The following is an 11,975-nucleotide window of genomic DNA, read 5'->3' as shown; positions in this document are numbered from 1 at the left end:
GAAATTTTGCAAAAAAGGGTAAAATTGGACCCGAGGAGAACATGACGGTTAAATATGAGGCTTTGGAACACACTGCTCATACAGATGGAGAGAGGGGAAGTGTATTATTTTTTGGGAGAGGTTTGAGAAGTATCTGCACATTTTAACATCTCTCTGCTGTGAATACTTGTGCTTCGCCATTGGAGGTTATGTAAGGGTTAATGCCCGAAGAGGTGTCCACTGTCAGGTATTACGTAGTCTATATATCGACGATGTTCCACTTCCGGGATTGCTCCGTTGCCACCGGAAAGTCCACCGTATGTCCCTCATTTTCAGCCGGATGTCCGTCCCCTTCCTCTCTCTTTGTGTTGGCGTTCTAACCTCTGGTGGATTTGTGAGGACTATGGCTAACTGCTCCTCAGATCTCTGCAGGGTAAATCCAGACAGCTAGCTAGACTATCTGTCCAGTCTGAGTTTTCTGTTGCACTAAAACAACCTTTTAACGTCGACCAAAACAAGTTCCTTCCCGAGGCTATTTAGCAGAGGCACCGTGGCTCCGTCCGGCGTTTGGGCCGCCCAAGACGATTGTGATTGGTTTAAAGAAATGCCAATAAACCAGAGCACGTTAGACTCTGTAGATTGTTAACCCAACAACCCATAAAATACAGATGGATCAATAAGTGGACTAAAAACAACTGATACAAAATTATAAAACTAACTAAAACAAACAACGTATACAGAAATAAATAGACCATACGTAGATAGATAAAGAAAATGAAAAAATAAGTTGTTAAACCTAAATTGTGTTATGTTTTGAGTTGATTCTTAGCAAAAAAAAACTTTGGTCTTTCTCAAATATGTGCTCATTCATGTGTAATTACTTCCACCAACTAATCAGTTAATCAAGTATTCTCGTAAGCGTAGAATCTGCCATTCAGAATCATTCAGAATACATACAGGCAAGCAGTGTTGGGACACCCAACACTGTTACAAAGTAATGCGTTACAGTAACTACTTTTTCAGGTAAAAAGTAGTGTAGCGCGCTACTACTGAAAATTTGGTAACGAAACGTAGTTCCTTTTTCAATTCAGGGCAACGTTACTTTTCCCAGGGACAGATTTGACAGCGACACCGCCTTCTCAGCTGCTCGCTCACAAGCTCCACACGGGACGTGACAGAGGCTGGTAGCAGAGTGATCATGGCAAGCGAGAAGCAGCCAAAGCTAACTTTTGAGAGCGTTTTAAGCTTCGTGGCTTGTTGCTGGACGGCGCTCTGAGCCAGGCAGACACAAAGCTGACAACCTCACAGATGGATGCGGTGGAGATGGCGTCATACATACACGCAGCGGACCGCTGTGGACTTGTGTCGGTCGCACGGACACGCAAGGATTTCCGGAAAAGAGGCTGCATGCGATGACAATGCACGGACCATCGTGGCTGCGCGACCGGTACAAGTCCATACAGACATTACATAGTATACACTAACACCGTGTAACGCCGATGACCTGCTGATGTGCGTTCAACCCGCGCTGGACTCGTTCATAATGAATCAGCCGTCACTCTGTGAGGAGAGAGTCCAGCCTGCAGTGGAGTTCAGACACTTCACTGATAAACCAGAGATTGGCTTTACGGTCAAAGATAGTTTTGGTATCATTAACTTCAGTCTCTGCCAGAGGCGCCTGCTTTTAAAAGTAACAAGTAACGTAAAAAGTTACTTTCCATAGGGGGTAACTAAGTAAAGTAACGGAACACTACTTTTTTAAAAGTAACTTCCCCAACACTGCAGGTGAGTCGCTCAATGACGGCAGCCATGTAGCGCCTCCATCTTTAAAGTACCTTTGCCAAAGAGGGACATACCTCCGCATTTCGCGCTTTTACACTCAGTGGCACCGTGACGAATGCCAGCTGGGAGGGAAAAACTAGAATCAAAACGACAACGCAACAAGACCAAAGTTAGTATTGGAGTGGCTAGAACAGCTGCGTGTAAACGATGGAGATACTAAGAGCTCATTTCGGGTTCGGCCACCGTAGGAGTTAAAACGCGATCGGAATGGGAGGGGCTAGAAAGTAATATTCAGTTGGTCGTCATATACAATTTCACCGCTAGATGGGAGAAATTCTTACACAATGTAGCTTTAAGCAAAAGGCCTGACTAAAGAGGTAGGTTTTAAGTTTGCCCTTAAAAACATCAACACTGTCTATCATTGTTAGTCTCTGCTGTTTATCTTTACTTCTAATAAATTAAATTAAAGAGGGATGCTCCACAATGCTCCAAGGGAGAAAAATGATTCTTCAGGTGCAGTTTATTTTCCCACAGACTTTCCCACAGATTATTATTATTATTATTATTATTATTATTATAGGGGATTACTGTGGGATGGTTATGTCAGGCGCGTTTTAATGGACTTAATGAACTGAACTAAGTGCACGGAGATGAAAAGAAGTGCGACAAACTGCAGCTTTAACGGCTGTTTAAACTGTCTGATTGATTGATATTTTTTTTTTGGGTTGTTTTGAGTCCGGAATAGATGGATTTTATATCCTGTACCAGAACATGTAGGATCAATGTCAATGAATGTAACCTTTACAGTGTATGGTGTTGATACCTCCAGGTATATTATAGGCTGCCTAGTTTAAACTCCAGAGGTGTCTCTGTCAGGAAACAGACTTCAACGGCTGAATTGGATTTGACTCGTTCTTTTACGGCATTCGTGAAGTTCAAGCGTGACCACGCGCAAATCATCTCACACGCTGGCATCGACTGTGGCACTCTTCGACGACTGCACTGGTTCTGCGTTGGTTGTTATGGCAACAGGCGGTGGCGAGACGTGGCTTTCCGAGCAGGCTGACAACGACGGCACCCTCGACTGCAACACAAGAGTCAGCCAATTATATGAGCGACGGAGCGTTGGAAAGCTGCTCGGCCCGGAGGAGCAGAAACACACACAGATGCTGAGGAGGTATTAAGTTGCTCAGCTGAAGCCCAGTTTCCCCCGTTAGCTGTTTTCTCAGGGAAGAGTGGCTCATTTTAAGTCAATTAAAGCTGTGCAGAGAATTGCCTGCGACAAAGCTGCGGAAGAAAGTAAAGACAATAAGGAGAAGTGTCGGCAAACGCATATGCACGGTAGTGTGTGTGTGTGTGTGTGTGTGCAAAGTGTTGTAGTCTAATGTATTGTAGTGGGTATACTGTTCTGTATATTGGCCAGAATCTGCATTTTGGGGGGGGGGGGGCATATCATAGGGTCTGGGTGTCCTCTCCCAGGGAAGTTTTGAGCATCAACAACTTCATTTCCTGTATTTGGATACACTTTAATGCACCAATTTACGGTGGAAATCCCATTATTTAGCCCATGTGAAGAAGAAAAACACAGATGACAGTTCAAAATATATAAAAACTATAATGGAAAGTATGTTGTTGCGATTCATTGGGCCTTTTCAAGTGGGTGTATGGAAATCATGGAGCTTTCTTAGTGGGTATACTGCATATACCTGCATATCACCACTGTGTGTGTGTGTGTGTGCACACTCTTGCAGTGTATATTTGTGAGGAAAAAAAATCTGAGCTTTACTCTCTGAAAGTGAGGCCATTTTGTCCAGTCCGCACCTCTTTAGACGGCTGTTTCAGACTTGTGTTTGCTCTCTTGTACTTTTGGAGCATTTTGAGTTTCATAGCGATTGTGAGCACACGTTTTACTAAAAAGTGGGGACATGCTTGCCAAAAGAAGGACATCTTCGTGAAGTGAGGACATTTGGAAATGTGAGGCTGTCTTTGGAAAGTGACGACATCTTTTGAAACTGATAACATTTTAGAAAAGTGTAGGGACATTTTTCTTTTGAAAGTCAGGACCAGGCAGGGGTTGATGCATAGACTGTTTAAGTGAAGCCAAAGAATCTGGTTCACCTGAAACTAAAAAGTCAGAAGTACACGTCAAATACATTTTTCCCAAAAGATGGTTTCTGTCGTTTCAGGAAGTTGTGATCTCGCTGGTGTTTGTTCAAGTGTTCATTCAGTGTTGATCAGCTTGGTTTTTATTAGTTATTTGATGCAATAAAAAAGGGCTGAATCGTCATGATTGACAGCTGGGATGCAACTGTTTTTTTTCCAACGTTCTTGTCGACCTTTTTGTCTATGTTTTTTTGACGCACTGGGAGTGAGACTGTGTTGTCTGAACACCTTATTCCACTTCCTTTCTAAGAAATGCCTTTTCTGTTTTTTTTGCCCTGTTCCTCCTCGACTCACCCGGTTGATCAGCTCTCCCACCATGCCGGTCCAGCTGCCGTTGGGCTCCGGCGCTCCGTACAGCCCGTCGTCCACCAGCTTGATCTTGAAGGAGAACTTCAAGATGTCTGCCAGCTCCCGCAGCATGTCCACACAGAACCCCTTGTACTGGTCGTTGCCCTGGTAGTCCTGGTGGTTGGCCTTATGCATCACGTACGGGTTTTCCTGTCGGAAGAGAAGTGACATCTTACAGAAGCCCATTCAAAAGGCGGAGATTTCATTTAATGCTGACAAAATTCATTCATTCATTTCATTCAGATCATGTAGTGGCGGACCTCATTTATAATGACATGGAGTAATTACAAAGACGACAGCAAAACAACAGAAAATAATACACCATTATAAGAAAGATAAAAAAAAGACAAAACTTTAACACTTTCTGAATTGGAAATTTGATAAATAACATTTGATTAGTAAATTAGGATAATACGGACACGAAAGAAAGACAGTACAGTTATGTCAAGCATGTACAGGTAGAAGTTTGCAAGTTTAAAACCAGATTTCTGAATTGTCTAAAAGCCACAAGTGAGTTGATCTTTAGAAAGTGCTGTAATTTGTTCCAGGAACCAGGCCAGTGGTGATTTTAGACCCATTTTAGGGGGCTCAAGCCAGAACTTGTCTGTTAGTGACTAGAGAAGTTCCGATACCGATATCGGTATCGGCTCCGATACTGCCTAAAACGCTGGTATCGGTATCGGGAAGTACTGGAGTTTATACACACCGATCCGATACCACGTAATAAAGCCCTAAAGAAAATCTACGTTAAAGTAGTTCATTTATGTTGTTTTTCCGTTATAACTGATCAAACTGCAGAATAAAAGGACGTTCTGGGGCGTTCATTGTTCATGTTTCACAAAGAGTTTAACCTGAGCCAGACTGACAACAAAGATAGAAATAATATCACATCCATACAGGGATAGTAGTATACAGCTGTTAAAACATAATAAAATATATGACACATTGGTATTGGATCGGTACTCGGTATCGGCCGATACGCAAGTTCAGGGTATCGGAATCTGTATCGGGAAGCAAAAAATGATATCGGACCATCTCTATTAGTGACAGAGGTCAAACAATTACAGGTTCAAAGAAACAAGGTTAATATCCTGTGTTGCTGTCGCCGATGCTATGCACCTGTAACCCAGTCAAGGACATTTTTATTTTTTATTTAACACTTTTGCAAGGCACTGTATCCGTGCCACATTCTCATTAGGGGCTGAGCCCCCGTAAAGGTCTGATCCTAGATTCGCCCCTGAGTCAGGGGCACTGCAGTTAAAAGCAGGACTTATATAGATAGTTATCCTGCATAGACATTGTTAATATTAAGCAGTGAGCTGATGTGGTATTATTTATTTTCTTTCTATTTCAAGGTTATGTATATATAAGTTTTTGAATAAATCACCAGAAAAAGAGCTGAGTTGTGCACCGCGTCCTCTGTCATCTCCAAGGCAAAACAGTCAAATAACTCGACAAACACCAACCGGTGATATCTAACGCTACATTGTGTAGGCTACGTGACAGATTACCAGTATAGTGGTGACGATGAGCGTCTTGTTAGCCAGCGTCTCTGACGCGTTGAGGTCCAGGGAAGTGGAGTTCATGGCCAACGTGTTGTTGGAGTACCAGGTGCCGATCTGTCCGTGCAGGAGGAAGAAGAGGACAAAGAGGGGTTAGAAGAAAACATAGTTGTGTAACATCGTATTTGTTTTCAACGTTTGTCGACATATTTGTTGATGCTTTTGTCAAGCTTTTTTTCCACATTTTTTTTTTTCCACGTTTGTCACTTTTTAAATGATTTTTGAAGCTTTTTTTATGTCTTTGTTGCTCTTTTGAAGCTTTTGACGTTTGTTTTGACGTTCTTTTCACTTTTTTTGGGAATATGATAAATAGAAGACATAAGAATACAAGGAAAACATTGGTACATAAAATCAGACAGCCATAAAAGCCTGTTTGAATAGCCAAGTCGGCTTTTTAAAAGAATCAACAGCATTTGAACAACGCAATTCAACTTTCGACACCAAAGTTCGGAATATTGATATGTTCCTCAGTGGAAAGTAGCAGTTTCTAATTAACTTTGAAGTGATGCTCCAAGGACCAAAAACAACACCTAAATTCCTTAGGCTCGGTTGAACAGACGAGCCTAAAGCAGCAATATGCTGCTTAATCAGCGGAATGCTATTTTAAGGAGCAATAATTAGTGTTTCCATTTTATCTGGGTTAAGCAGCAAAAAAGTTGTCACTTAAGCACTGCTGGATGCTAGTCAAGCAGGTTATCAAGGACGACAGTTTTTAGAGCTCAGTACAGCTGGATATCATCAGCATACAAATGGTAAGATCTGTCACTGAACTGGCTTATTATCTTTCCTAGAGGGAATATATATATAAAAGGAACAGAATCGGTCCCAGAACAGAACCCTGAGGTACCCCACATGACAACCCTGTAGTGTCCGACTTGATCTGGTTTACAAAAACACTAAAAGTTCTGCCAGAAAAGTAAGAAGTAAACCATTTTAAAATTGATCCAGACTTTCCAACCAGATTGTGAAGTCTGTTGATCATAATAGTATGCTCAATGGAGTCAAAGATGAAAGGTCTAATAGGACCAAAACTGTGTGTTCCCCAGAATCAGCTAACATCATAATATCACTAGATACTTTAAGTAATGCAGTTCATTGGATCAGAGTTCTGTCACTTGGCTGCCTGTTCTGCCAATTTTACCAGCCCTTGTCACATGACCAATTAATGCTTTCATAACAACTATGCAAAATTCTGATACCATGGAACTGGCACTTGAATTATTTTTAAAAAAAAGTTGCAGACTAACACTTTGGCTACATTGAAAGGATTGTGTGAGTCACAGGTGAGACGGAGAGCTTTTGCTTTGGGATTGTTGTTGTTTCTTCAGTTTTTTGGAGCCGGCACAGCGCTGTGAAACGTCAATCTACTGTCAGCTGTTATCAGAGGACTCAGGTGAGGGAAACAAGAAATAAAAAAACAGAAAATCTCAAAATAAAACTGCCGATACACTCATTCATCGTCATTAAGTCGTTTCCTGTACATCGGTAGTTTTAATTTAAAAGAAATAGACATTTTATGATCCATTTCTGTGTAAAAGGGCTGCACACACCTCGCGTAAAAGCCCCCAACGTCGACTTCAAGGCAGTGCTGCGACCGTTGACTTCATGGCAACTAACCCTAACCTTAACCCTAACCCTAAACATTGCCTAATCCTAGGGCCTTCCAGGCAGCGCTGCCTGGAAGACAACGTTGGGGGCTTAATTCTGTCCTTTACCGGCCCAATTTCAGAAGGGGACGCTATTTGCTATTTCGGATTGCTGCTGCTGCTAGCCACCGGTAAATGAACTATAACGTTACTGCTGCTGTCAGTTGCTTTTGACAAGAACATATCTGTCAACCTCGCACATTTAGCTGCACCAGCCTCACGGTCTTTCCTCTTTTTCGCTCTTATTTTTTCTGCACCTCCTTTCTACTTGTTCCACGAGCGTTATGTTGTAATACCTGCTACTTACTGATGAAGAAAACACAAATTAAATGCATATTTGGAGGGACATCCCGGATTTTAAACAGTCAATTCAACCCTCCTGTCTGCCTCCCACTTGGCCCCATTTGATATCTGACCTCTTTATGGCCCCTGGGGTGTTTCTCCAGGATCTTCAGTGTGTAATTGGTCCGCTGGCCTTTGCTGTTGAACTCAATGTGACCCGTCAGACCATCGTACTCCACCTGATGAGAGAGAGACACAGAAAACCGTAAAATGTTGATAGTTGAGTGGCTCCTGCCAGCAAGCAGGGCTAACCTGGGACATCAGAGCGTCTGACCCACGGTGGAAAGACAGAAAATGTTCATAGCGGCTGAATTAGCTTTGAACCGTCTAGAGTTTAATAAGACACAAAAAGAAAGACAATTATTGATTTAGTGTGTTTGTGTGTGTGTGTGTTTGTGTGTGTGTGTGTGTGTGTGTGTGTGTGCGCGCGCGCGTGCCTGCATGCGTGTGTGTGTTTCTGTGTGTGTGTGTGTGTGTGTGTGTGTGTGTGTTTGCAGAAATCTGCAAATGAGCGTGAGGTTTGTTGATACATGTGCGGCCAAGCATGCAATTTGTGCCCGAGTTTATGTGAGTAATGTGCAACTGAGTGCAAGAAGCCTACATGATGAATTAATCTGTGTGTGTGTGTGTGTGTGTGTGTGTGTGTGTGTGTGTGTGTGTGTGTGTGTGTGTGTGTCTGCATGACTCAAGATGAATTATATCACAAAAACTCTGTGACCAGACAGAGAGAGAGGATGAGGGAGAGAGGTGGTTGGTTGCTGCCAAAAAAATTGTAGAGATGATGAAGTGATGCACTGGGAGCAACAAAAACAATATGGAGGAAAGGAGGGAGGAAGGGGAGGCATCCTCGGTGGATGGAAGTAACAAGAAGTGGCAGGCAGACAGAAACAAAGAAAGAGGACACACTATCTCTCTCTCTCTCTCTCTCTCTGTCCAGCAGCAGCACTGATGAGTCCAGCTCTGATCTGCAGCAACTCCCCATCATCGTCGACATCAACAAGTCCTCCAAACTAAACTACAAAATACATATTGTGGGGGTTTGGTTTCAAAATCAAGACTCATTTTGTGTCCATCTGACGCTTCCATCAGCAGGATGACATTGTTTGTCTTCTAAAACAGCTACAAAACTTTTCTACATGAATATTTTCTGACTTTCTCTGTGGTTGAGGTTTTTGTTTGGCTGCAAAAACTACTTGGCTGATGTCACAGAAAGATGGCGCTCATGGTGGTTTAAAGAAAGCGATGTTGACTCCCGGTAATAGATGGGATGTGCACAGTAGTATCATATGTCAAAGTCACTTTGTTGACCAATCCATCTACCTTTACCTCCGCCCTTTAAACGGTTTAAAAGGGTCACTTCGGATTTTTTCAACCTGGATCTTATTTTCTATGTTTTTGTGTCTAAGTGACTGATGGGAACAACTATCTTTGACATTGGTCCAGTATAAGTTTTTGAGCTGTTTCTGGTTAAACAAAGAGTATTATACTCGTCAACAAAAAGCGTGTGATCCTTTCCATGATTTTGTCAGACAGCGGCAAAAACAGCACTTTTAGTGGACGAAATTGACGATGCACATTTGCCCTGTAGGGTTACATTGCGGCCCGGTTTGCAACTGCTGGTCACTGTGTTCTCGCTCAATGCTGGACCAATTTCAAAGAGTGTTGTTCCCGTCAGTCACTTACACACACAAAAAAACATAGGGAAATGGGGTCCAGGTTGAAAAAAAAAGTTACCCTTTAACCCTACAGTCAAATTAGCTACAAAAGAGAGCGACATGCACTCGCTTGTGGGCGCTCCTGGGCGTGCCTAGCCTACTCCTGGTTGCTTGGCAACAGTAAACAGAAATTCTCCGGTGCTACCTTCAACCACATCTTACAAGTCACTTCAGAGGTATTGTCAAGTCACAAGAACGATGTTTTTGGATTTAAAAGTATTTATTTCTTGATAAAAGTAACATAATATATGAGATAAAATGCCAAACATATCAGATATATACATAAATACGATGTCCTGAAGCGTTTTCCGTCATCATGAATTATTTTCTTCGACTCGAGCCACTGACATACGTCACGCTGCCTTCACTCCGATTGGCAGTCGCTTTGTCGCATCGCTCAGCATTTGCATAAAATAACTTCTTGTCTATTTTGGCCCCGCCTCGTGGCTACAACTAGATTCGTTTTGAAAAATGTAACCTAGCTAGCTAGCTACCGCTAGCGTTAGCTGGTAACTTGAGAGAAAGTTTGCAGATTTTCTGTCCTGCTGTACATGCAGATGAATGTCTCCAGTACCCGGAGGTCTGCGTTCATCTGCCGGTAAAACTCCTGTTGGATGACTCGCTTCAGAAGGGTTGAAAATCGGCAACTTTCGCTCTTTAGCGTTTAGCTTAGCGCGCCACCATGACAACCATATATAACACAGACTCTAGCCATTTGCTGCTTCCTGTTTGATGCTGGAGGGAGCGTACCCATTGGTTGTTGACAATGTTCACATGATTTAACTTCACTACCAAGACCTGAAACTTAGGATAATATCAAACACGTTTGATTTTGTCTGAACGTCCAGACGGGAAAAAGACTGACTCGGACTGAGTTTTACGACCACCTTACACCAAACGATTGAGACTGCGGGAACGCCCCAACTCTAGCAAGACTCTCGGGATTTCATTCCGATATTGGAAATTAGTGTGCGACAGTGGAATCGCTTCAAAAGTCGTTTGGTGTAAGGTCGGCATTTTAATAAGTGACAGTTGCTGAGGATTTTCTGTTTCACTGAAAGCAGCCTGCATAATCTGAAAAAGTGTTTTAGTTTATGGATTTTGTGACACCTACAAACAGCTTTTCTAATGTAGGCTCTGAGAAAGAAACATTTAAAAACATTAAACCTTCATTGTTTAAATTTCATACTACAAACAGTAATATATCACCTTAGCTGGAGTTGTCATGTAAACAGCTTCAGAAATGTCTTTTAAAAAATATATAGAGTGCCCTATCTTGCACCCGGCGCAGCGCAGTGTAAAGCCCGACGCAAGTGTCTTTGCTAGTTTAAGAATGACGCAGTTGTCAATTTCCCATCCAGCGCCCATGTTGTTTAAACAGCAAATGCACCTGCGTCCATGGGCGTGCTGGTCTTACAGGGAGGTGTGTTCAGATGAATTCTTGGCGTATTGCTATCTTGAGGCAGCGGAAAGTGATCGGGCCATTGGCCAACAAAAACCTGGTCTAAAGTCAATAACGCAGCATTTCATTGTTATTTTAAAGGTCCCATGGCATGACAATTTCACTTTATGAGGTTTTTTAACATTAATATGCGTTCCCCCAGCCTGCCTATGGTCCCCCAGTGGCTAGAAATGGCAATAGGTGTAAACCGAGCCCTGGGTATCCTGCTCTGCCTTTGAGGAAATGAAAGCTCAGATGGGCCGATCTGGAATCTTCCCTATACAGTATGTCGTCATAAAGGGAAAGGTTACCTCCACTTTCTCTGCTTTGCCCGCCCAGAGAATTTGGCCCACCCATGAGAGAGAGAGAGAGAGAGACATCATGGCTTTCAAACAAGCAAAGTGGCAGTTGGTCAAGGCCACGACCCCACTCTCCACCTTGCCCCCCCCCCTCTCTCCTCCTCAATAGTTACAGACACAGAAATGGCACATCCTAAGGAAAGCTCATTGTGGGACTGGCTCTAGTAGTTAAAATTCTGCACCAAGGCTGAATTTCGGGAAAGAGACTCCAGATACAGTATTAGGGGACCACTAAGGTCTATATAAAAGAGACTTCAGATACAGTATTAGGGGACCACTAAGGTCTATATAAAAGAGACTTCAGATACAGTATTAGGGGACCACTAAGGTCTATATAAAAGAGACTTCAGATACAGTATTAGGGGACCACTAAGGTCTATATAAAAGAGACTTCAGATACAGTATTAGGGGACCACTAAGGCCTATATAAAAGAGACTTCAGATACAGTATTAGGAGACCACTAAGGCCTATATAAAAGAGACTTCAGATACAGTATTAGGGGACCACTAAGGCCTATATAAAAGAGACTTCAGATACAGTATTAGGAGACCACTAAGGCCTATATAAAAGAGATTTCAGATACAGTATTAGGGGACCACTAAGGCCTATATAAAAGAGACTTCAGATACAGTATTAG

The 11,975-nt window shown here is 42.6% G+C and overlaps 1 protein-coding gene across 2 annotated transcripts in view; it reads right to left on the bottom strand.

The window, feature by feature from the left end:
* The window catches only part of LOC144528755 (glutamate receptor ionotropic, kainate 5-like), a 115,737-nt gene that overhangs the window by 57,376 nt on the left and 46,386 nt on the right, over positions 1-11,975 (bottom strand). For both annotated transcript variants that reach the window (XM_078267550.1, XM_078267551.1), the window contains exons 9-11: positions 7,897-8,001; positions 5,784-5,891; positions 4,219-4,422 (exon numbers count right to left, since the gene is read on the bottom strand). In XM_078267550.1, coding sequence (XP_078123676.1) covers positions 4,219-4,422; positions 5,784-5,891; positions 7,897-8,001 — 417 coding nt within the window. The remainder of the gene's footprint in view (positions 1-4,218; positions 4,423-5,783; positions 5,892-7,896; positions 8,002-11,975) is intronic.

This window comes from Sander vitreus, chromosome 14 (genome assembly GCF_031162955.1).
Source record: "Sander vitreus isolate 19-12246 chromosome 14, sanVit1, whole genome shotgun sequence".
Taxonomy (NCBI): Eukaryota; Metazoa; Chordata; class Actinopteri; order Perciformes; family Percidae; genus Sander; species Sander vitreus.
Note: the sequence above shows the minus strand (reverse complement) of the source record. Positions and strands in the feature narration are given on the sequence as shown.